The sequence below is a fragment of the Littorina saxatilis genome, linkage group LG11, assembly GCF_037325665.1.
Source record: "Littorina saxatilis isolate snail1 linkage group LG11, US_GU_Lsax_2.0, whole genome shotgun sequence".
NCBI lineage: Eukaryota > Metazoa > Mollusca > Gastropoda > Littorinimorpha > Littorinidae > Littorina > Littorina saxatilis.
This window is the reverse complement of record NC_090255.1, coordinates 34,737,372-34,761,843: the sequence shown is the minus strand read 5'-3', so window position 1 is coordinate 34,761,843 and position 24,472 is coordinate 34,737,372. Positions and strand designations below refer to the sequence as shown.

The 24,472-nt window shown below is 41.8% G+C and overlaps 1 protein-coding gene across 1 annotated transcript; it reads left to right on the top strand.

The window, feature by feature from the left end:
- The first annotated feature begins 2,297 nt into the window (after positions 1 to 2,297).
- Positions 2,298 to 10,679, top strand: LOC138980710 (fibrillin-2-like). The gene is made up of 2 exons (XM_070353619.1): positions 2,298 to 2,316; positions 2,702 to 10,679. Exons 1-2 carry the CDS (start codon positions 2,298 to 2,300, stop codon positions 7,033 to 7,035), a joined length of 4,353 nt encoding a protein of 1,450 aa, XP_070209720.1. The 3' UTR covers positions 7,036 to 10,679.
- The last annotated feature ends 13,793 nt before the right edge of the window (positions 10,680 to 24,472 follow it).

Sequence of the window (24,472 nt, the reverse complement as noted above, 5' to 3'; positions counted from 1 at the left end):
TGAACCCACATCATTTGAACTTGTCCACAGTGGTTTTGGAATGAGAACAGCATGACCGTTCACCAAACTTTGAATACTTAAATCCCGGTGTATATTTCCAACTGTCTTGCTTTTAATTCATTAGCCCAGAACAACAAGGAGGATTGCCCCCAACTATACTGTTCAAAAAAAGAAACGCATAGTTGCTACTTGCCAAATTTGTTTTATTTTTCGAAAAAATTAACAGAAAATCCAATATTTAGATTATTTGTTTGAAATTTGGTATGGACACAGTTGAATGCACACACAGTTCATTTGCATCTTCAAATCAATCAGTCAATCAATACGATTGGGTGCCGAGGCTGTCAAGTCAGTAGGGGGTGTGACTGCCTTGAGCAGCAACAACTGCCCGGCACCTTCTGGGCATGGACTGGATCAGATGCCGGATATCTTGCTGTGGGATGGTGTCCCACTCCTCCTGAAGTGCCTGCAATAGATCGCGGTGATTTGCCGGCGCTTCTTCTCGCCTGCGCACACGTCTGTCCAATTCATCCCAGAGGTGTTCTATCGGGTTCATGTCTGGCGACATGGATGGCCAGGGAAGCACCTGGACATGGTGGTCGGTGAGGAACTGGGTGGTGAGTCGTGCTGTGTGCGGGCGAGCGTTGTCCTGCTGGAATATGGCATCCTGGTCAGCCAGAAGAGGAAGGGCGTGTGGGCGCTGAATTTCCTCCACGTATCGCTGGGCAGTTATGCGCCCTTGGACGTGCACCAGGGTGCTCCTTCCAGCGGTATTGATCGCCCCCCACACCATGACGCCTCCACCACCATGAACGGGTGCCTCATCCACACAGTTGGGCGTGTAACGTTCGTTTACTCTCCGGTAGACCCTCCTCCGACCATCATGTCGCTGGAGCAGGAAGTATGACTCGTCGCTGAACCACACGTGTCTCCAGTGATTCCGGACGGTCCAGCGAAGGTGCTGGTTGCCCCACTGCACTCGGTTCTGGCGATGGCGGCGGGTGAGGACAGCTCCTCTGTGAGGTCTGCGAGCTCTCAAACCAGCTTCATGCAGGCGGTTCCGCACGGTCTGGTCCGATAATCGGTGTGGCCCGGGGAGAGCCTAGACAGAAGATGAGGCCGACAGGAAACGATTCCGGAGGTGGCGGAGCCGTATGAAGCGGTCGTGAGCAGCAGTTGTCGCCCTTGGTCTTCCCGCTCGTGGCAAGTCAGCAACGGAGCCAGTGGCTTGAAACCTGACCCACAGTCTACTGATGGTGCTCTGGGACACGTGGAAGTGCCTGGCGATTGCACTTTGACTTTGGCCTGCTTGTAAACGACCCAATGCAATTTGGCGGTCTTCTCTGCTCAATCGGGCCATCTTTCGTCGCTGAATTGTCGTCTGATTTCTTTGTGGCGAACAATCCGCTTTTATGGGTTTTGGAAGACATGGTGAGAGCTCAATATTCCCCGAGTTTCACGAGATTACACTGAAGCATGACGAGTGGTCATGCCAAATGAGCAATTTTGACATTGTAGCCACTGATAACGCATGCGTCACGTGCAGAGCTCACTTGTGGCAATGGACGAAAGGTCGACGACCAGATAAACATTTTCTGCAGTTTGGTGGATATCCTTGTAGCCATATAACTAAATTAACCAAATATTACAAGCTATGCGTTTCTTTTTTTGAACAGTATATGTAAATCTTGACATATTACTTTACTTTTAGCCTTCTCAAACAACTTTTGTATTTCAAAATCGTTTTATCCAAATCAGCATGCAAAACATTGTATCTATTTCCAGTGATACATTTTCACGTTAGAACAGTGATTGCAACGGTTAAGTAATCTGAGACAACACAAGAGATTTCACATTGCAAATGTTACTCATAATAGTACAATTTCATATTCACCGTTTCAAAATATTGCGTCGTTTTGTTTCTTTCAATACAGGTTAAATCCAGTGTTCTTCAATTTCTGAAACTGACAATGAATTACTGAAGTAAATTCCCCAAAACTTCACCTTCGATGTTCACGTTAATACTTAATTGATATCTGTATGACATAAATTATTTTACTACCTAACATCATAACTTCGGTCTTCTGTCCAATCTATACCAATCCAGAAAAGTTTGAAAAATAAAGATACATGGCAGTCGTTGAGGGAAACAGATTGACTTAATTTTTCATTTCGTTTCAGGCGATTTCTTTCTTTCCTTGTTTGGTAGGTTGTTAGTGCTTTTTCCCCGGGTATCTGCATCTGATATACAATCAATCTAAATTAAACGGAGCAGTCTCTGCAAATGACACGGATAGATGACAAAAACTCTCTTCTGTAAGTGGACTACTCGTAACAAAAACAGCAAGTTGAACTTAAGAATGGATGTTACAACGGGTTTTGGTTTAGTTGTTGTCAACGTCGTAATTTCACATACATAAATATGACATGTACGCAACTTTATATGCCTGACAAGTAAGTGAGCTGCTACATGTGTGCCAAATGTCATTCTTGAGCAGGAAAAAAGCAGATCTTCCTGCGCACATGTGTGTGTTTCCACAAAACCTGCTGTCTGTCATTCAATGTATATAAATAGACCAACCCTCTGAAAACATCTTTAACCTTTTTAGTGGCCATTGTAATTATAGAATTAGAAGTCTCAAAGTTCTAATAAATGATGAAATTTGTGTTTGACAGAGTATTACCATCTGTATGATTGCAGGCATATCATGTGGTTCACAAGCTCTCAACTCCAGCCATTCTGACGATGACTTGACCCAAGTAGACCCGGACCACCATACTTGCTGTGGCGCCCAGCCCTACGACATCAGAACACACTTCTGCTGTGGAGGCACGCTTAAAGGAAGCACATATGAAGGCTGTTGCGGAAATGAAACCTACAACCGAGGGTCACACATCTGCTGTGAAGGCCTAATCAAGCCCGGTGGAACTCAGTATCATGGTTGCTGTGGAGCTGAAGTCTTTGATTCTGAGACTCACATTTGTTGCAACGGTACCCTTCAGCCAAGGGGAGCTTATGACAGGTGCTGTTTAAAAGAAACATACAGCTCCAAGACACACAAGTGTTGTGATGGCAAAGTGCAGCCTGGCGGACCGTATCAAGTTTGCTGCGGAACGGAGGTCTTCCATGACCGGATGAAATTATGTTGCAAGGGCAAGCTTCACGAAAGAGGAACACAAAACAGTTGTTGTGGAAAAAAAACCTACAACTACTACACACACACCTGCTGTGGAGGCAATATCAAGTCAGCTGTTGGAGATTACCGTAGATGCTGTGGAACCGAGCCCTACAATTACATGACGCACACATGTTGTGATGGCGTTCTTCCCAGGAACGGAAGCTATGATAGCTGTTGTGGAAATACAACTTACAACGCCTACACGCACACCTGCTGCAGAGGGAAGATCCAACCAAGCGGCTCATACTATGGTTGCTGTGGAGCGCAGATCTACAACCACAAAACACACAGTTGTTGTGGAACCACACTCTACAACTTAGCGACACATACTTGTTGCGGAGGTAAGATCCACACAGGCGGGAGGTATCAGAGCTGCTGTGGAACTGAGACGTACCATAGCAAGACACATCTCTGCTGCTATGGCGTACTTCAAGCAAAGGGAGCAAACGACTCTTGTTGCGGAACCCAGGCCTATAACAGAGCGACCAACACCTGCTGTCAAAACAAAATCCTGTCAGGTGGAGCACACCGGTACTGCTGTGGAAATCAGGTGTATAACTACAACACGCAGCAATGCTGTGGCGGCACGGTTCAACCAAAGGCAACATACAGCAGCTGCTGTGGAAGGCAGACCTACAATCGCTTTACAAACACCTGCTGTGCTGGAAAAATCCAACCAGGTGGACCATATCAACGCTGCTGTGGAACTGAAGTCTATAATGAATACACACACCTGTGTTGCTATGGCACGCTGCAAACCAAAGGGACAAAAAACGCTTGTTGTCAAACCAAAGGCTACAATTACGTGACACACACGTGCTGCAACGGAAATGTAAACCCTGGCGGAACTCATCACGGATGCTGCGGATCTGAGGTATACGACACCAGGACACAACTTTGCTGTGAGAGCACTCCTCGAGAGAAGGGAACGCATAACTCTTGTTGTTGGAATCAGACCTACAACTCCTACACACATATATGTTGCAGGGGAAAAATCCTACCAGGTGGGTCGTACCATCGCTGCTGCGGAAGTCGGGCCCACGATTCCAGAACACAACTTTGTTGTGCAGGCACACCTAGTGAGAAGGGAACGCATAACTCTTGTTGTTTGAATCAATCCTACCAAACCTACACACATACCTGTTGCAGCGGAAAAATCATACCAGCTGAGTCGTACATTAACTGCTGCGGAAGCCGACTGTACGATTTCAGAACACATTTATGTTGTGCAGGCATAACGCGAGAGAAAGGGACCTACAGTAGCTGTTGTGGGAATCAGGCCTACAACCGTATCACACACAGCTGTTGCGCAGGTATCATTAAGTCAGGTGGAACCTCTTATGAATGCTGTGGAACGGAGACCTATCCTTACCGCACACAAAGTTGTTGTGGATATCAATCAGTCTACAATACGACCACACACAAATGCTGCAATACCAAAATCCAGCCAGGAGGACCAAATCATGGTTGCTGTGCAACCAAAGTCTACGATAAAAGGTCACACATATGTTGCTATGGCACTGTTCACCAAAAGGGACCACACAGCAGCTGCTGTGGGACTCAGTCCTACAAAACAACGACACACACTTGTTGTGGAGACAAAATCAAGCCCGGTGGAGGCTACACAATGTGCTGCGATGGTGCCGTACAAAGCACAATAGCTCACAATAGCTGCTGTGGAACGAAAGCGTACGCATCTGACACGCACACATGTTGCAACGGTAACATTCTTCCAGGTGGTTCGTACCATAGGTGCTGTGGAAACGGGACCTACAATTTCTGGACACAAAAGTGCTGTGCAGGAACACCTCGTGACACTGTGGGAAACTACGACAGATGTTGCGGAGCTGATATCTACAACTACAGAACACAAAGATGCTGCGTAACTCAGGTCTACAACACAACATCTCAAACCTGCTGTGGAGGCAAACTCCAGTCAGGTGGAACGAACCGTAAATGCTGTGGAATAGAAGTCTACAATTCCAAAACACACCTATGCTGTCGTAACATGCTACGCGAAAAGGGAACAAACAACAGCTGTTGCGAAACTCAGTCCTACAATACAACAACACACCTGTGTTGCAGTTACATGCTACGAGAACGGGGGGCAAACAACAGTTGCTGTGGAAGTAAGCCCTACAACACAACGACACACACCTGTTGCAGCTCTAGCCAGGTCCTCCCAGGTGGGTCAAGATACTCCTGCTGTGGAAGTCACACCTACTACAGGCATAACTCTACCTGTTGTCAAGACAATATTCAGCCTTGGAGGTCGAATAATCGTTGCTGTGGAATGAACTCCTATAACTACAGAACCCAGAGGTGCTGTGGCAACCAGGTGTATAACTACAAAACACACACCTGCTGCAGCTCTGGTCATGTCCTTCCAGGTGGGTCAAGCTACTCCTGCTGTGGAAGTCACACCTACTACATATATAATTCCACCTGTTGTCAACACACGATTCAGCCTGGGGGGTCAAAGTATTATAGTTGCTGTGGAATGAAGTCCTATAACGACAGAACCCAGGGCTGCTGTGCAACACAAGTCTTCAACACAAGCACACACGGCTGCTGTGGGGGAGAACTTCGCTCAGGTGGAAGGAATCACAGATGCTGCGGAAGTCACTCGTACAACTACAAAACACACACCTGTTGCAGCTTTAACCAGGTCCTTCCAGGTGGTGCAAGCTCCTCTTGCTGTGGAGATCACACCTACAACAGGTATAATTCCACCTGTTGTCAAGGCAACATTCAGCCTGGGGGGTCGTATTATTATCGTTGCTGTGGGTCACAATCCTACGACTTGAGGACACATAGTTGCTGCGGAATACAAATGCAAGTCTACAACACAACAACACACGGTTGCTGTGGAAACGAACTTTACAACAAGGCGACAGGCAGTTGCTGCGGAATTCAAGCTTACACAAAAGGGACTCAACTGTGCTGCAACGGAAAAGTGCAGGCTGCTGGAAGTAAGAAACAAAGATGCTGTGGAACAGAAGTCTACAAGGAAGGTAAACAGACTTGCTGTGGCGGGAAAGTGCTGTCTATGAAGTCAAGATATCGTTGTTGCGGTGGAACTCAAGTGTACAGTTACGAAAAGCAGAACTGCTGTGACGGCCAGGTCCTATCAGGCGGACAGAAGTACAGCTGCTGTGGAAGCCAAACTTACAAAACCAGGACACACAACTGTTGTAACGGCCAGATCTTAGAAGGTGGACGAAAGTACAGCTGTTGCGGAAACCAGACCTACAAGCTCAAGACTCACACTTGCTGCGGAGGAAAGATTCTGTCAGGGGGAAATGATTATGGCTGCTGTAAAACTCAGCTCTACAATCGCAACACTCACATCTGCTGTGGTGACCAGCTTAGGTCAGGCAAAGTGACCAGTGCTTGCTGTGGAACTCAAACTTACAACACATTGACGCACAGGTGCTGTGGAACTGAGGCTTACAATTACAAGACAGAGAGCTGCTGTGGTGGGCAAGCTTTCAACATAACAACACACAGTTGCTGCAAAGGCAAGATCAAGCCAGGCGGAAGCAACTACCGATGCTGCGGACCTAAACCTTATAAAACCAACACGCACACCTGTTGTGGAGGCACAGTCCATGCTGCTGGAAGTGACCATCTTTGCTGTGGACATCGAGTCTATAACTCCTTGTCACAAGGCTGCTGTGGGATTGAAACTTACGACAAAGCGACCCAAACATGCTGTGGCACCAAAATTCTGCCTGAAGGGACTAACAACCGTTGCTGTGGAGGTCAGATGTACAGCGACCGTGCAAACCGCTGCTGCAACGGGCGAGTCCAAATAGGTACCGGAGGCTGCCCAACGCAACCTGTCACCCCATAGGAACACTTGCACCGGACAGGCACTCTACCTACGGACACTTGATCGGGAAAACGAACGGAACGGACATAAGGACATGGCTATGGACTATAAAGAACATGCAACATTTAATGTTTTCAATAGGACATTCTATAAAACCATTAATAAGTAAATCAAAGTGTAATTCTTAAAGTGTAGTGTTGGCTTCTTGAAATTGTAGCATAAAGTAAACAAAGTAAGTGTCAGCAGTCTACTGTGTGTTTTCTTTTGCTTAAATATGTTATGTTCAGTCACACATGGTCAACGGAGAGGTAATCTAAATCATCGCTAACGACAGTTACGGCATGCTTTTTAATTTCTCACTGTTTCTGGCCGGACCAATTGAATTGAATTTACTACAGATGTGTTTCTGATATCTCAAGCTTTCCGTGCATAATATTTAATTGAATATCTGAGCATAGTTAAGAAAGTAAGTAATACGTTCACCGAATAAAGCCCATGAACATAGTTTTAGTAATTTACTGCTCAACGCGTGTCCATGATAGACGATCCATTGTACTTTTCTATATAGATTTGTGATCTTTTGAGTCTATTTTCTCTCAAAAACAAATGTCATAATAAAGTAAAAGGTAACGTCCATTTTCATGATATTTTCAACAAAAAAAGAAGATATACTTCCTCGAGTAGACAGGTACATAAGCACGTATAACCATAGTTGTACTTTGTTCAGACCACCCAGTTTCCTGTCGATGAAATCAATAACATTAGCACGTAAAACTCATTACTTCGACCATTCACAATTCTGGGTGTTACATACATCAAATGATAACGATTGATAACGGAAAGGTCGATTGATTCAGAATACGTTATTATTCTTATCGAAAAAGCTTGCCCCCAAAACAAGGACATTTGGAAACAGACTGTAGTAAATCAACAATTTGGTCACCTTTTCCCTAAACATTGGATTTTGCAACATTTTGACAAAATCATCACCTATATGATCCATCACAGCTCACCTGTGTGTGTGTGTGTGTGTGTGTGTGTGTGTGTGTGTGTGTGTGTGTGTGTGTGTGTGTGTGAGTAAGTGTGTGTATGTGTGTGTGAGTAAGTGTGTGTGTGTGTGTGTGTGTGTGTGCGTGCGTGTGTGGGTGTGTGTGTGTGTCACACGGGTTCACGATGGCTCAGGGTAAAATAAACCACGCAAAAATAAATTCTGTGAAAATTGCTCGCTCTTTAAGGAGGGCACCTAGGATGTTCTCAAGCCGTGAGTGTTTAAATGAAAGGGTGTTTGTACTCTGTGTAAAAGCCTGACAGTATCTGTGATGATTTACGGGAGGCTTACTTTGCGTTTAACGTAAGACGGTAATCTCACGCACATGGTAATTAGGGAAGCTATCCTCCGGTAACTTCCGTTTTCCATGGATACCATGCCAGCAAACAGCAATAGCCATAAGTTATGATCTTTTTTGCTAATTACAAAATAATGTATTTCAAATGTTGATGTTGTACTATTCGTGATTGAAATCTATTCATAGATAAACGCACTTGTCCGCTTGATGAACCCGTTCCTCAAAAAGACCATGGCAGAAACAACAATTCACATTTCATGTCTGTCAAGGGTCAACAGTACTTACTGGACTGTGAAGAAGATTTAGTTATTACACGTAATGGGTAAGTGCAAATTTAGTAAGCAGTCTTTTCACCAAAATGGTGTGGACCCGAATAAACACTGATACGAAAAATTAGATAATAAAAGAGGCAATATAGAGAATACTACATGACTTCCTGTGTAATAAAAGGTTTACACGAGTTGCTTTTTTTCAATATTGATTTGCGAGCGAAAGCCGACTTTTAATATTCAAAAAAACAAAAACGAATGTCAACCTGGTATGACACAGGAAGTGGGGGTACGGTAGTATCTTTACCTGGAGGGGGGGGGGGGGGCCTCTTGCTATGTCCTTTTCAGGGGTCAGTCTGCAACTGGTCCTCATCTGGTGCAAAGCTCTAACCTGTGGCTGCTCGAAGCCGTTGGCAAAAATGTGACAACTATTGTTTTCACAACATTATTTGAAACACACACGCACAAGTAGACACATGCAAACTGTTCATCGTGTATTCACGTGGTAATACCTTCAGCTATACACAGAACGTTCACAGCAGCATAGGACATTTCCATTAATACAAGAACCTTAACAGAATCCGCAAATTCGAGAGTATGCACATGTGTCCACGCATGCCGTACGCATGTTTTCATTTGTATACTGCCTTTAGTACATCTTTGGCCACAAACATATTTCTTCATTATGCATAAAACAAAACCAAAAACAGATTCATTACAAGCTACAACTTGGCAAGAAGGTACTGAACACATGATATTTTTCTGTAAGTTTCAATTAGTTAAAGTTTTGATTTTTCCAATCTGTTGCCACTTATGAACACTTCTTGAATACAGCAATGGCCGTTTTCACCAAGATAAAATTATTTACGAAACTTAATGGCAAACCTGTTTAAAAAAAAATAAAGAGAGAGACAATAACATAGACCAAGAGGAGAGAGAGCGTGTGTGTGTGTGTGTGTGTGTGTGTATGTGTGTGTGTGTGTGTGTGTGTGTGTATATGTGTGTGTCTGTGCGTATGTTTGTGTGTGTCTGTGCGTGTCTGTGTGTGTATGTGTGTGCGTGTGTGTGTGTGTGTGAGTGTGTGTGTGTGTGTGTGTGTGTGTGTGTGTGTGTGTGCTTAAGGCACATTCTGAAACTAAGCACATTAAAAAATAATCTCTACTCCCTTGAAAACAAAAATAGGAGCACACCATTCATCAATTCAATATTATGAACAAACATACGTGTATTATCCATCGCAACCATTATGGATAACCCATCACAACCGAGTTTCGATCTCAACTGTCATTGGTCATTGTCTTTGATTTCAGAGTACAATTGAATAATTTCTAGAGGTCATCTGCATATTCAGAGTTTACAGATGGACTACTTTTTTCCACATACGACTGAAATATTTTATGGTGTCAAAGTCAATATCACGTATAGATACAGGCCTACATGTGTCAATATTGAGAAAATAAAGAAAACTTCATACGATACGCACATTCTGCATGGATTTAAAGAGCGGAGTCGAGATATTTCGCTGGCTGAAGCGACTGCATGGTCAAAGGCATGTTCAACGAGTATTGCGAGTGGGATCAAGGGACGATACTCCCTAATTTTTACACAGACAGCCATCTACACAGAACCGTGAGAAAGAGAGAGAGAGAGAGAGAGAGAGAGAGAGAGAAAGAGAGAGAGAGAGAGAGAGAGAGAGAGAGAGAGAGAGAGAGAGAGAGAGAGAGAGAGAGAGAGAGAGAGAGAGAGAGAGAGAGAGAGAGGTAGCAAAAGATCTGGAAATCATCTGCGTGACAGATGCCAGTTGCCACATATTGTACTATGTCAGCAATCGTATGGATACCACACGATTACAATTTGTCATTTCTCACATGATCTGACCATGACCAGCGGCATATCATAGCCAGCTGGATTCTTGGTGGCGCGGTCAGCTACTCTACTTTTTAAAACTGAATTATTTTAAAGCTTTTGTTTGTGAACAATTATGGTATTTATTTTGCGAATTATTGCATATTAATTACAAAAATGACAATTAAAAAATCTGAATTTGGGACAAAGTATGGTATGCCATTGTTGTGGTTGAGTGCGTCTAAACCTCCAAATAAGGTTTTGAGTGTGTGTTTGTTTGTTTGTTTTTGGGGTTTAATGTCTCTTCAGCAGATGCTAGCTGCTATTCGAGACCGATGCAGTTATTTTCTTTTCCCTTCATATGGCAAGTTCTACGTTTCAGACTATTTACATTCAAATCTATCACTGTAAAAGAAGGTTCTAAAAATTAATAATTTTCACTTCTGGTACTTTAAATCTTGTAAAAAATCTTGATCTCTTTTAAAAAGTTAAAAATCTTGTCCGGGGGAACATCCCGGAATAAAACCTTCAGTGTTTCCGCATTGTAGTGTTTGTCTCGAAATTCTTGAACGTCTACACATTTTGTGAGAACATGTTCTAATGTCCATGGTTCGTCACATCCAAAACAGTATGGTGGATCTTCACCTTTCAGCAGATACGAATGTGTAATGTGACTGTGCCCAATGTGTAAGCGACAGAGAACTGTCTCTTCTTTCCTGTTAAGGCGACATTGGGGTAGGCTGTCCGACAGCTGGGGGACGATCTTATGAAGTTTATTTTCTTCACATTCGTCCCATTCACTCTGCCATAGGTACTTTATGTACATGTTGGTGCGAGTTCTGAAATCTGAATGCTTTGTGTGTTTGTCAGTGATGAGTCTTTCTCTGGCTTCTTTAGCAGCTTGATCAGCTGCAGAGTTGCCTCTAATTCCAACATGGGATGGCACCCATGCAAACACAATCCTTTTGCCTTCTTCAATCAGAGATGCATGTAGCTCTTGGATTTCGACCAACAGTGGGTGATCTAGCTGAGTTCTCTTCACGGCGGTAAGAGCCGATAGGGAATCCGACAGAATCAGGAAGTCTTTCTTTTTTGACTGATATACCTGTTTCAGAGCTAGCTGTAAAGCTTTCAACTCTGCAGAAAATACAGAACTGTCATCCGGAAGACGGGCCGAAAAGGCCCTATCGAGTTTAGGACCTGTGACAGAAGCTGATGCCACTTTACTTTCAGCTTTGGACCCATCAGTGTATATTCGTTGATGGGAAGGAAACTCGGTACAGAACTGGCTAAAACACTGTTTAAAAATCAAATCATTTGTCTCTGACTTCTTTAACCTTGTCAGATCGAGTCGAACAACTGGATCTGGCAATGTCCATGGTGGTGTTTCTGTCCATCGATTTTCACTAACATGATCGAGTTTTATCTTTGATTCGGCCAGATGTGACTGAATCCGAGAAGACAGAGGTGCTCGATCATTTGGGTGACTTTCAAAAAATTCAGAGCATTGTGGTTGAAATACGCATTGGTAGGCTGGATTTGTAGGCATAGCTTTCAGTTTCAACACATAATTTAGGGTGAGTTTCAGGCGTCGCAGCCTCAGAGAGGGTTCTTTGGCCTCAAAATATAAGGACTGTACTGGAGACGTCCTGAAAGCTCCCAGACAAAGACGTATACCCTGGTGGTGTATTGTGTCTAATAGCCTTAGGTTGGATTTTGCGGCTCCACCATAGACGACACAACCATAGTCCAACTTGGATCGGATTAAAGCACGGTAAAGTCTGAGTAGGACTGTGCGGTCAGCACCCCAGTCCGTATGAGAAACCACTTTCAATACATCCAGAGCTTTCAGACATGATGTTCTCAGATACTGGATATGTTTAAGGAATGTTAGTCGACGGTCAAAGGTCAGTCCTAGGAATTTAAATTCTTCAACAACCTTTACAGGATTACCATTCAGGACCAGAGAGGGTTCTGGCATGGCTCCCCTTTGTTTGCAAAGATGCATACAGACAGTTTTGCTGGTGGAAAATTTGAAACCGTTCTCTGTTACCCATTTTTGCACCTTGTCTATACATAATTGAAGCTGCCTTTCCACTCTATGTAGGGATTTGCCACGCACACAAAGTGCAAAGTCATCAACAAACAAGGATGACTCGGATCCTTTCAGTACTGCCTTTACTATGTTATTGATTTTGATGTTGAACAACATGGGTGATAGAATGCTTCCTTGAGGAACACCCATCTCTTGTTGACAGAACTCTGATAGGTTGGGACCGACCCGTACTGTAAAAAATCGATTACTTAGAAATCCTTCCACAAAAACAGGGAGACGTCCACGAAAACCCATTTCATGCAAATCAGCTAAAATACCGTGTTTCCAGGTCGTGTCGTAAGCCTTCTCGAGGTCAAAAAATATAGCTAGTACATGTTCAGATCTCGCAAAGGCCTCTCGAACGAAGGTCTCAAAACGTACCAAATGATCAGTGGTGCTGTGTCCCTTTCGGAAGCCACATTGCACATCACTTAAGAGGTTTTGTTTTTCTAGGTACCACACCATCCTAGCGTTGACCAATCTCTCCATGGTTTTACACAGACAGCTGGTTAAGGCTATCGGACGGTAGTTGCTGGGGTTTGTATGATCTTTACCTGGTTTTGGAATGGGGACAATCATCGCTTCTTGCCATGAAGGTGGAAAGGATCCACTCTCCCATATGTGGTTAAAAACCTTCAGCAAGACCAGAAGACAACTTTCTGGTAGGTGTGTGAGGAACTGATATTAATGTATTCCGTCCAGCCCCGTTGCTGAGTTGTTGCATTTTTGTAAGGCTTGTTTGAGTTCAGTTAAACTGAACAACTTGTTGTAGTTCTCCTCATTCTGAGATGAGAAGTTTATGGGTTTACGTTCTTGGGTGGCTTTGATTTTTTGAAAATCTGTGCAGTAATTTTCTGTTGATGAGTTTTTTTTCCATTGTTGAAGCCAGAACGTTTGCTACTTCATTCTTTTGGGTTATAAGGGATCCATTTACCACAAGGTGGTTAATTGATGCAGATCCTTTTTTCCCTTTGATTTTACGAATAGCATTCCAAACTTTACTTGATGATACCTTAGAGTTTAAGTTTGAGCAAAAAGACCTCCAGGATGTTCTTTTAGAATGTTTTATGACAGTGCGACTCTTAGCGCGAAATCTGAAGAAAGTCAACTTCTTGCTAAGAGTCGGGCATCTGTAGAACCTGTGTAGACTTCTCTTTCGCTCAGATTGGGCTTCTTGGCATTCTTTATTAAACCATGGCACTTTAATGCGGTTGTTTGAAGATGTTTTTGGGATGTACTCAGTGGCAATGTCTTGTAGAGTGTTTGTAAAAATAGATGATGGGTCGTCACTTCCATCAAAGACAGTGTCTTCTGTGAGTTGGACAGAACATTCGGCAGTAAAAGACAGCCAGTTTGCCTTGTTCAGGTTCCATCTCTGGGGGGAAGCTTCTTCCAATCCATCTATTTGAGACATCAAGATAGGGAAATGATCGCTACCACATGTGTCATCATAGACTTTAAATTCAAAGTCTAGAACAAGAGAGGTGTCGCAAATAACTAGATCTAGTATGGACTTGCATCCTGTTGCTGGATGGAGATATGTTGGTACTCCATCGTTTAAAACGCATAGATTACGATTGTCTAAAAAATCTTCTAGAATCCGTCCTTTCGTACTTAGAGAGTTGCTGCCCCATAAAGGGGAATGAGCGTTAAAATCTCCCATTAAAACAAAGGGAGCTGGAAGCTGATCAATAACATTTTCAAGATCGTGCTTCGTGTAACATTTTGATGGTGACAGATATACACTGCAGAGTGATGGTTTTATCTAATGTCACTCGTGCTGCGACGGCTTGAATGTTTGTACATAGGTTGATCTCACTACAAAGTACACTTTTCTTAATCAAAAGAGCAACTCCCCCAGACGTGTTATTGTCTGAATGGTTTCTAAAAACATTGTATCCAGATACATTAAAATCTTTGTTTGGTTTCAGCATTGTTTCCTGTAATGCTGTAGCAACAGGATGAAATTTGTGTAAAAGTAGACATAATTCTTCATAGTTAGCTTGGACCCCTCTACAATTCCATTGAATAAAATTGGCTATGTTTGTTTAGTTTTAAGAAGTTTCTGCCTCCATACGCTCTTCGTCGGATAAACTCCCAAAATGATTGTATAGTGTGATGGGATTTTTCTCCATTTTTGGGGTGCGAGGCGATCTTTGGGGCAGAGTAACTTTTTTCTTGTCCGGAGGTGTTCGTGGTGTGGATTGAGTAAGGTCCACTACCTCCACTACCTCGACGGCCCCCTTGGTGTGAGTTGCCCTGTGAACGGGCTTCTGGGTTGGGGTGGTGAAGCGAACCTCACCAGGAGACCCCATAGGGTCCTCAATTGGGGTGGTGAAGCGAACCTCACCAGGAGCCCCCACAGGGTCTCCAGTTGGGGCGGTGAAGCAAACCTCACCAGGAGACCCCATAGAGTCTCCAGTGGGGATAGCCCCACCTGTGCTTTCATCTGTCTGTGTACAAATACTTTTGTTTCTTGTGGGCTCTGTCCTTTTCAACATGGACGGGCCTGCCTGGACACCCACAGACCTATATGAAATACTGGTCTGGGTGGGTGTTGACTTTGTTGCAGGTCTTTGACTGACTGCTGCCGCAAAACTTTTCTGGAAGGAAAAAACATTAGTTTTTTCAACCTCCTTCCTGGCGTCTGAGAAAGACATCTTTTTCTCCGTTTTTGTTTTTTGAATGGCCTGTTCAAACTTGTATTTTGAGTGTGTGTAAAAAAATTTAAAAAAAAAAAAAAGTTTTTTTCGCAATTTGTTTGTGTCATTTAATGTTATTTTGCAAAAAAAATGTATGTGATACTTTTTGCAACCAGCCAAAGTTTGCTGTCTGAGTTTTACTATATTTGACTATATTTTATAAGGTGAGCGTCCCCAGCCACCATGACCCTGCATGCGGGTTTTTTTCCTTTTTCATGCTGGAATGCGTGACACCTTCGCTATTCACGCCTTACATTTCGCCAACTTTTACGCAGATTGTCGCAGTCGAAACGATTTCCCCACGCTTATTTGAAAAGGTGATTGCAATCTTTGTTTTCCTAAGTTAATACCGTGCATTTATGTTTGTTCTTTATAAAAACATTTTTTTTATATATATTTTTTTTTTACATGTTTTTAATTTTGACATTTTGACATAAAAATTAGTTATTGGTTTAAGCGTGTTTATTCAAATTCTCATACACACGTTTCAAACAATAACAACATTGAGAACGTTAACAAGCAGATTGCTTATGGACACGTTCTTGAACTTATAATCAATACACATTCAGATAGCAAAACATGGCGAACAAGTGATAGCTTCAACACTTATCTTGATAATCTTTAATTATATTTTATACAAATAGGGTAAAGAGAGAGAGAGAGAGAGAGAGAGAGAGAGAGAGAGAGAGGGAGAGAGAGAGAGGGAGGGAGAGAATGCCTGGCTACATCAATTGCACAGTTAATATAATATCAGCCGAAGCGATTAGTTAACATAACATAGTCTTGTACAACAGAGAATATTTTCGTGTTCAAAGATATAGTTAAATCAGTATTTCCAAACAAGAGTGTTTTGCAGTCCAGAACGTGTGTTGGCAGACTATTGAATAAAATGGTTCTATGTTCTTTAAATTTTGGACAGTGTAATAAGAAATGTTCAGAATCTTCCGGGCATGCTCCACACGTACATTCTAAATTATCAGAGAGGTGTCGGTTCACTAAGTCTTGTTGCAAATCGCTCATGTTTAATCTCAACCTGCTGTGAAGTACCTGTCCCTGGCGGTTGCCTAAATAATAATACGGTGGAACAACAACATCTCCATCGGTCAAATACCTTTTAAATTCACCAACTGACTGCGTTTGTTGTATATTTTCTGGAAGATTATTCCACAAAGCTGTTGTTGAAGGAAAAAATGAAGATTTATATAACTCACTTCTGCACAATGGAAACTTACGTTCAAGAGGGCGTCGTCTGTGGTAAGGATTTACATCGGAAACCAGGACCGGCAGTTTGGAATATAAATATTCTGGGGTTAAACGATTTACAATTTTATAATACAGCAAAAGTTTATGACGACGTCGCCTTTCTTTCAGGGGCACAAAACCCGATTCGTTATACAGTTTTTGGTGGCTTGTGCCACGTACTGCACCTACAATGATTCGGATTGCATCGAGATGCAATGTCTCCAACTCGTCTGCCAAACACTGTGTACAGTTATCCCAGATAACGTCCGCATAATCAAACAATGGTAACATAAAGGATTTATATATAACTTCAAGTGATTTTCTGTTTAAACGATGCTTGAATAAACCAAAACACGCAATTGACTTTCTACATTTAGCAATTAGACTTTTTATGTGGGAATCCCATTTACAATTACCTTGTAGAATGACGCCAAGGTGCTTGTGATTTTCAACATCAACTAAGTGTGCATCTTCGAAATACAATGGTGGAAGTAAAACATTTTGTTGCCTACAAATGTCCAACAATTCTGTCTTTTGACAATTAAAAGTGACTTTCCATTTAGAAGCCCATGTGCGAATTTTATCCAAATCAGAATTCAAAATCTCTGCTCGTACATCATCGTTATCTAAACTTAAATACATACTCGTATCGTCTGCAAAGAGTTTAAACACTGATTCAAGACCAACACCAATATCGTTAATATAAATGAGAAATAAAAGAGGCCCTAAGACAGAACCCTGAGGGACACCAGCAGAAGGGGTAGCATAACTTGATTTGGTTCCTTTCAATACTACTGCTTGTCTGCGATCGCTCAAGTAATGTTCAAACCAAACAAGCAAGGGACCTCTTATACCTATCGCCTCAAGCTTGTGGAGCAGACCGCGATGCCAGACTTTATCAAAAGCTTTGGATACATCAAAAAATATTGCCTGTGACATAATGTTTTTATCAAGTGCAACACAAAAATCATCATATATACTCAATAGTTGATAAACAGTCGAATCACCAGCAATAAAACCAGATTGGCAGTGTGTAATCAAATCATAATTTTTCAAATAACCAAACACACGGATTTGTATACATTTTTCTAGCACCTTCCCAATACAACTCAGCAAAGAGATTGGACGGTAGTTGGAACAAGCACTCCTATCGCCTTTCTTAAAAATGGGCGTAATGTGAGCAGTTTTCCAGACAACTGGAAAAACACCCTCAGACAAGGATCTGTTAAAGAGAACTGTAAGCGGTGGAACGATAACAGGTAATCCATCTACAAGCAATTTATTATGTATTCCGTCAGGGCCCACGGCCTTGGATAAATTTAAATTCCTTAACACTTGGACAACTTCAGCTTCTGTTAATTCAAAAGTCGATAAAGATGTATTACACCAATTTGCCTCGGGCAGGGGATCGTCTGGATTTTCAACTTTAGACTGGCTTTCAAAATAATTATTAAACAAAATCGTTTTTTCACAAATGTTATCAATAATTTTTCCATTATCTTCTAGCGGTGGAATTTCGTTACATGCAACACCTTTTTTCTTCAAGAAGGAATTAACAAGTTGCCACCAATTTTTGCTTCCGAAGTTCTGTTTACAATTTATCCTCTCATCAAGTTCTAGAAAATAATCTCTTTTTCTTTTACGAATTTCATCTGTATACTGATTTCTAGTCAGGCGGAATAATGCCCACTGCTCAGGTGCATTTAAGCGCTTAGCAACTTGATGTATACAATTTTTTGCGTTTCGTAATTGTAAAATATGTTCAGTCATCCATGGGGCATCATCTTCACGTACTGTTATTATCTTAACAGGCATACATGTTTTTGCAACACGGAATAAATGTTCAGAAAACAAGGCAGCAGCTTCGTCAATGGACGCATTTAAAACTGTGTTCAAAAGATCAATTTTGTTCAATTCAAACAAAAATGTATCAACATCTAACTTGGCATAATTATATATAGTCCTTTTGAACTGACCTTTTTTTAGTCTCTGTGACGTTAATTTTACACATGGCACAGAATGGTCACTACAAATGGGGGGTAACACTACGACTTCACTGATTAAGTTTATACTGGTGGTCAGGATCAGATCGATGCATGAGGATTTAGTTTCTGTAATACGTGTGGGTTCAGTAACGAGCTGGTGCAGATTGTTTTTTTGTATTAAATTAAGAAAGTGGGGAGATGGATTATTCAAAAAATCTTCGTTAAAGTCTCCAAGAATTAGAAATTTATGTGGTGTTCTCATTACTTGCTTTACAGATTCGTCAACCAAGTGCCAATAATCAATCCGAGAGTCTGGTGGTCGGTAAAATGAACCAACCAGCACAGTTTCTTGCAATAATTTAGTTTCTACCCAGACTGCTTCAAGGCCTGGAATTAACAAATCAGGCCTTGGTTTGCAAATAAAATCGTTTTTCACATAAACAGCTACCCCTCCATATCCATCTGGCCTATCAAGACGCACTGGGGGATGAAATCCTTTGAGGCATAAACTGTCGTTTGATATCGAGTCACACAACCAAGTTTCTAACAAAGTCACAATATCGTGCTCTTTAACTTCACATTGTAAAATATTAGTTATTCTTCTTGGTGAAATTTTTTTATTTAGAATTTTAATTGCATTAAAACCTTTATTCGGTTATTTTTAAAGTTATTTTCAGACAGTTTGGGTTCCAAGAATACATTTTATTTTTAATCAAATATTTTTATTTTATGTATCGGATTTTTATTAAATTTTTATCATAAAATTTGTTCTCAGCCTTTTTATTATTTTTATTTGATAAAATAAATCCAAAAACAAAAAGACTGCCAACCTTCAATAATTTTTTTTTTTTTTTTGGTAGAAAAAAGTTGCTGAAGTTTTGTTTTTTGGTCAACTGAGAATGTACACTCATAATGTTTAAATCAGTGAGCCGTTTGTTTTAAGGGAGACAATAACAACTGCCAAGAGCAATATCTTTCAGTTATTTCCCTTGTTAATTAATGATCTCACTTCCGGTTGGCGCTAACTTAGTATGCCACATGTTCTGGCGTTTTTCACCCTTTTATCTACCGGCACGGTTGGCCTAGTGGTAAGGCGTCCGCCCCGTGATCGGGAGGTCGTGGGTTCGAACCCCGGCCGGGTCATACCTAAGACTTTAAAATTGGCAATCTAGTGGCTGCTCTGCCTGGCGTCTGGCATTATGGGGTTAGTGCTAGGACTGGTTGGTCCCGTGTCAGAATAATGTGACTGGGTGAGACATGAAGCCTGTGCTGCGACTTCTGTCTTGTGTGTGGCGCACGTTATATGTCAAAGCAGCACCGCCCTGATATGGCCCTTCGTGGTCGGCTGGGCGTTAAGCAAACAAACAAACAAACAAACAAACCCTTTTATCTTCCTGCCTTGTATTTTGAGTTGCTTTTTGGATGTAAGGTAATCCTTGTCTTTCATTCTAAAATGAAGATTGATGGTCTGACGAAGTACTAAGTGAATTAACTGATGGAACAATTTGATTTCGGTTTTGATGACTGATGGGAGGGGGGGACTGTGTGTGACTGTGACTCACAGTCTCGATTTTTTTTAACCTAAAAGAACACTGTTCTATTCATCCAAGATTGTTTTTTTCTGAACGAGGTGTGAGTCAACTAACTTTTCCAAAAACATGATGTTGATTGATGTTGTGGTTTGTTTTTTAGAATAGAAGTTGTAAACTAAAACAGTAAAAGTGTAAAAATGCTCCGATGGGGAGGTTGTTAAATTACAACACATGTCTTACCGGTTCGCTTAAAATATAATCCAATCAGTTTGAAACATTGTTCACAAGTAGACGAGACTCTGCTTTTCATATTCATGATATTGATAGTGATTGAATAATATATTTTATTCGCGAGCTGATCTACATTACACACGATGACAAAATTCAACCAACCCGATTTTTTGTTGAAGTAAACAAATGTATGTAACCTGCGAATTAGATGGTAGTTTTTTACATTCTCATTTAACATTTATCAGCTTCCTGTCTCTTGGTAAACTTCTGGTTTCTAATCTACTGATTATACATTCCAATTTTGTTTTCATTGATGAACAAGTGTGGACTTTTTAAAGATTTGTTTCTGTCTTCATTTAAAAAAATGTCATCCATCAAATGTAAATTGCATCTTCATCAAGTGTTAACTATTTCTGTGATATTTTTTCAAGGTGGCGGTAATGAACAGCTTCGGTCAGTTCAAACATAATCTGAGCACAAACAGGACCCTGCGAGTTGCGTATTGAGTCGAGGTAAGAAACCATTCGTATCGCTCTGCCTCATAAATCAATAACCGTTCAACTTCAAAATTTCTCTCTCTCCCAACCTTAATTTTTTATTTTCTCTTTGGTAAGTCAAGTTGTGACTTTTGTTTACATGGCAGACTTTGTACCAACTTTCCCCCTACTTTGAAACAATTTTAGTCAGCGCCAAATCAAATGAAAAGTGCTACCCTTGTGATGTAAACTGCTAAACAGCGCAAACTGTCAAACTTGTTTTAAGCAACGATTCTTGTCAGACTTTGTAGGCTAGCTAGTGCAGCTATTGGAGCTACCTCCTAATGCGACAAAAGCAGTTTGGCTATAGTTTGACTCTATAGCTAACCAATCAGTAAGCGGTGATAAGAAAACTCTGCGGAATTAATATCTTTTTATTCCACGGCCAAGTCCAGCAGCTTTTGTAGTCTCTGCTAAGTCTTACCTTAGGCTAATTGTTTCTAAATTATATTATACATTCCAATTTTGTTTTTGTTGTGAGGCTTGTAAATGATGAATCATTGTGTTCCTAATTAATTTCAAGGATTTATTTTTTAGAAAGCCACGAGTATGACAGTGTGTTTGAACTTGAAGAAAGCTGAGATGGACAGTGACCTCAGCCCTCAACAGACAACATCGCCACAGATGCCGCTAACGCAGACTGTGGTTTCGCTACTGCGGCCAGGTGAAGATGTACAGGTATATCTCGATAGCAACAAATGCATCGTTAACAGGGACACATTTGTCAGGGTCTTTTTATATTTAGTCAAGTTTTGACTAAATATTTTAACATCGAGGGGGAATCGAAACGAGGGTCGTGGTGTATGTGCGTCTGTCTGTCTGTGTGTGTGTGTGTGTGTGTGTAGAGCGATTCAGACCAAACTACTGGACTCATCTTTATGAAATTTGACATGAGAGTTCCTGGGTATGAAATCCCCGAACGTTTTTTTCTATCATTCTCAGCGCAACGAATACCCCGCTCTTCTTGTCAATTCCACGGGCACTGCCTTTGCCACGGGCGGTGGAGTGACGATGCTACGAGTATACGGTCTTGCTGCGTTAAGTTGCGTTCAGTCTTGAACAACCACACACAAATAGACTTGGAAAGTACAACATTTCTACCCGTCCAAAGCGGCCTTGGGTGGCGTTTGATCAAAAGATGGGGGCGACTATTGCACCCACCGTATTTTTGTTAGTATGGTCCCAATTTTTGGTGAACTTCCATCTCCAACTGTAGCACGTAGCCGGGGGCACAAAGAATCCTTCTTTATCATGTATTATCGGTATGAAAATGCATTCGTGTGATACCTCCAGCTTCAAAAACACTTTCATCTTATTCCTTGTCGGTTCCTGATTCCAAAAACATATAGATATGATATGTTTGGATTAAAAACACGCTCAGAAAGTTAAAACAAAGAGAGGTACAGAAAAGCGTGCTATCCTTCTTAGCGCAACTACTACCCCGCTCTTCTTGTCAATTTCACTGCCTTTGCCATTAGTGGTGGACTGACGATGCTACGAGTATACGGTCTTGCTGAAAAATGGCATTGCGTTCAGTTTCATTCTGTGAGTTCGACAGCTACTTGACTAAATATTGTGTTTTCGCCTTACGCGACTTGTTTAATAACTTTATATTTAGTCAAGTTTTGACTAAATATTTTAACATCGAGGGGGAATCGAAACGAGGGTCGTGGTGTATGTGCGTGTGTGTGTGCGTGTGTGTGTGTGTGTGTGTGTGTCTGTGTGTGTGTGTGTAGAGCGATTCAGACTAAACTACTGGACCGATCTTTATGAAATTTGACATGAGAGTTCCTGGGTATGAAATCCCCGAACGTTTTTTTCATTTTTTTGCAACTTATTAACGGTTGTGAATCTCTTAATTTTTCTTAAAAGAAAAACGCCAGTAGTTGTCTTTACTGGTTACCCATCATTATCCGGGTTAATGTGCTCGTGATCATGATAATGATCGCTTGCACGAGAAAGAATGTACCTTTCATAAACATTCTGTACACGGTACAACGCACTGTCTCCCGGTCAAAGATAAGCAGCTTAGCAGTCTCACTCTATTCGAGAATGTGCCAGGGATGGCCAAATCGTCCGCCCGATCACCAAGGGCGAGTTAGAAAACAGCAGGGCTAGTAGAAACCGCCTGGCAGCCCGCCCGACTGGCCAGTAAAAATCCTGGTCAAATGCAAAACTGTTGGTTGTACTATCGAGTTTTAAAGCCATCAAAAACACTGCGGATGCAGGAACATCTGAATTATTTCCGAACATCGTCCATTGTTTGAAGAATTAATTTTGTGACTGACGCCTTTGTCACTATGCAAAACATATCCATCAAAACAAATGAGAAATCCCGCGTTGCACACACAGTAGACAGGCTGTTAATGTTTGGTGTGGGTGTCCAATTGGATGATGCACTTGCGCTCGGAAGCGAGAGGTTGCGAGTTCGACCCTGGGTCAGGGCGTTAGCAATTGTCTACCCCCTTTCCTAACCAAGGTGGTGGATGAGACGAAAAACCGAGGTCCCTTCGTGTACACTACATTGGTGTGTGCACGTTAAAAGATCCCACGATTGACAAAAGGGTCTTTCCTGGCAAAATTGTATGGGCATATAAAAATGTCCACCAAAATACCCGTGTGACTTGGAATAATAGGCCGTGAAAAGTAGGATATGCGCCGAAATGGCTGCGATCTGCTGGCCGATGTGAATGCGTGATGTATTGTGTAAAAAAAAAAATCCATCTCACACGGCATAAATAAATCCCTGCGCCTTGAATATGTGCGCCATATAAATTGCATAAAATAAAAATTAAAAATTAAACAAATAATCCCTGCGCATAGAACTGTACCCACGGAATACGCGCGATATAAGCCTCATATTGATTGATTGATTGATTGATGTAAAAGTCACAGCGAATCTGTGGTGATTTTACATGATGGTTTTACACTGGAAAGCAAATCTTTTAAAACAGGTCACTCTATGCAAGTTAGTATAAACAGGCTGTTGATTTTTGGTTTGAGTGTCTGAGTGGAGGGATGCTCTTGTACCATGTAAAAGCCATGGCGAATCTGTGGTGAATGTACATGATGGTTTATACGGAAAAAGCCCCAGAGAGGGGATGACGTCTCGATGCATTGACGTCAAAACAGCTTGTAGTCGTGTAATTGTGCGACAAACAAACAACCGTGTTTGTGTGCTTGCGCGCGCGCGCGCGCGTGTGTGTGTGTGTGAATTCTCTGTCCCGTTCGGTGAGCATCTCTCTCCGTAGCTGTTGACAGAAAATTAACGCAAGTTTTATCAAAGTAACTCAAAACATAATCGTGTGTGTGTGTGTGTGTGTGTGTGTGTGTGTGTGTGTGTGTGTGTGTGTGTGTGTGTGTGTGTGTGTGTGTGGGCAGGTTTCACGGTAATCAGACTCTTTGATGTGTGTAAACTTTGCCTTCAAATTACTTGCTTACTGTGTTGATTTTCATCATTTTTTTCTGCTTGGCATGAGTAAGTATGGTATTTGCAATACAAAAAAATAAATAAAAGCTAAAATGTTTGTGTTTGAGCAATTATTTGAGCGAGTTTTTCGAAGCGAACGTGTGAATCCTGACAGACACCATTTCCTTCTGTCACATGACCCCATCTCAAAGTGTGATTTAACAGACACGAAAATAACACACAAAACTTATGATAATGGGGTTATT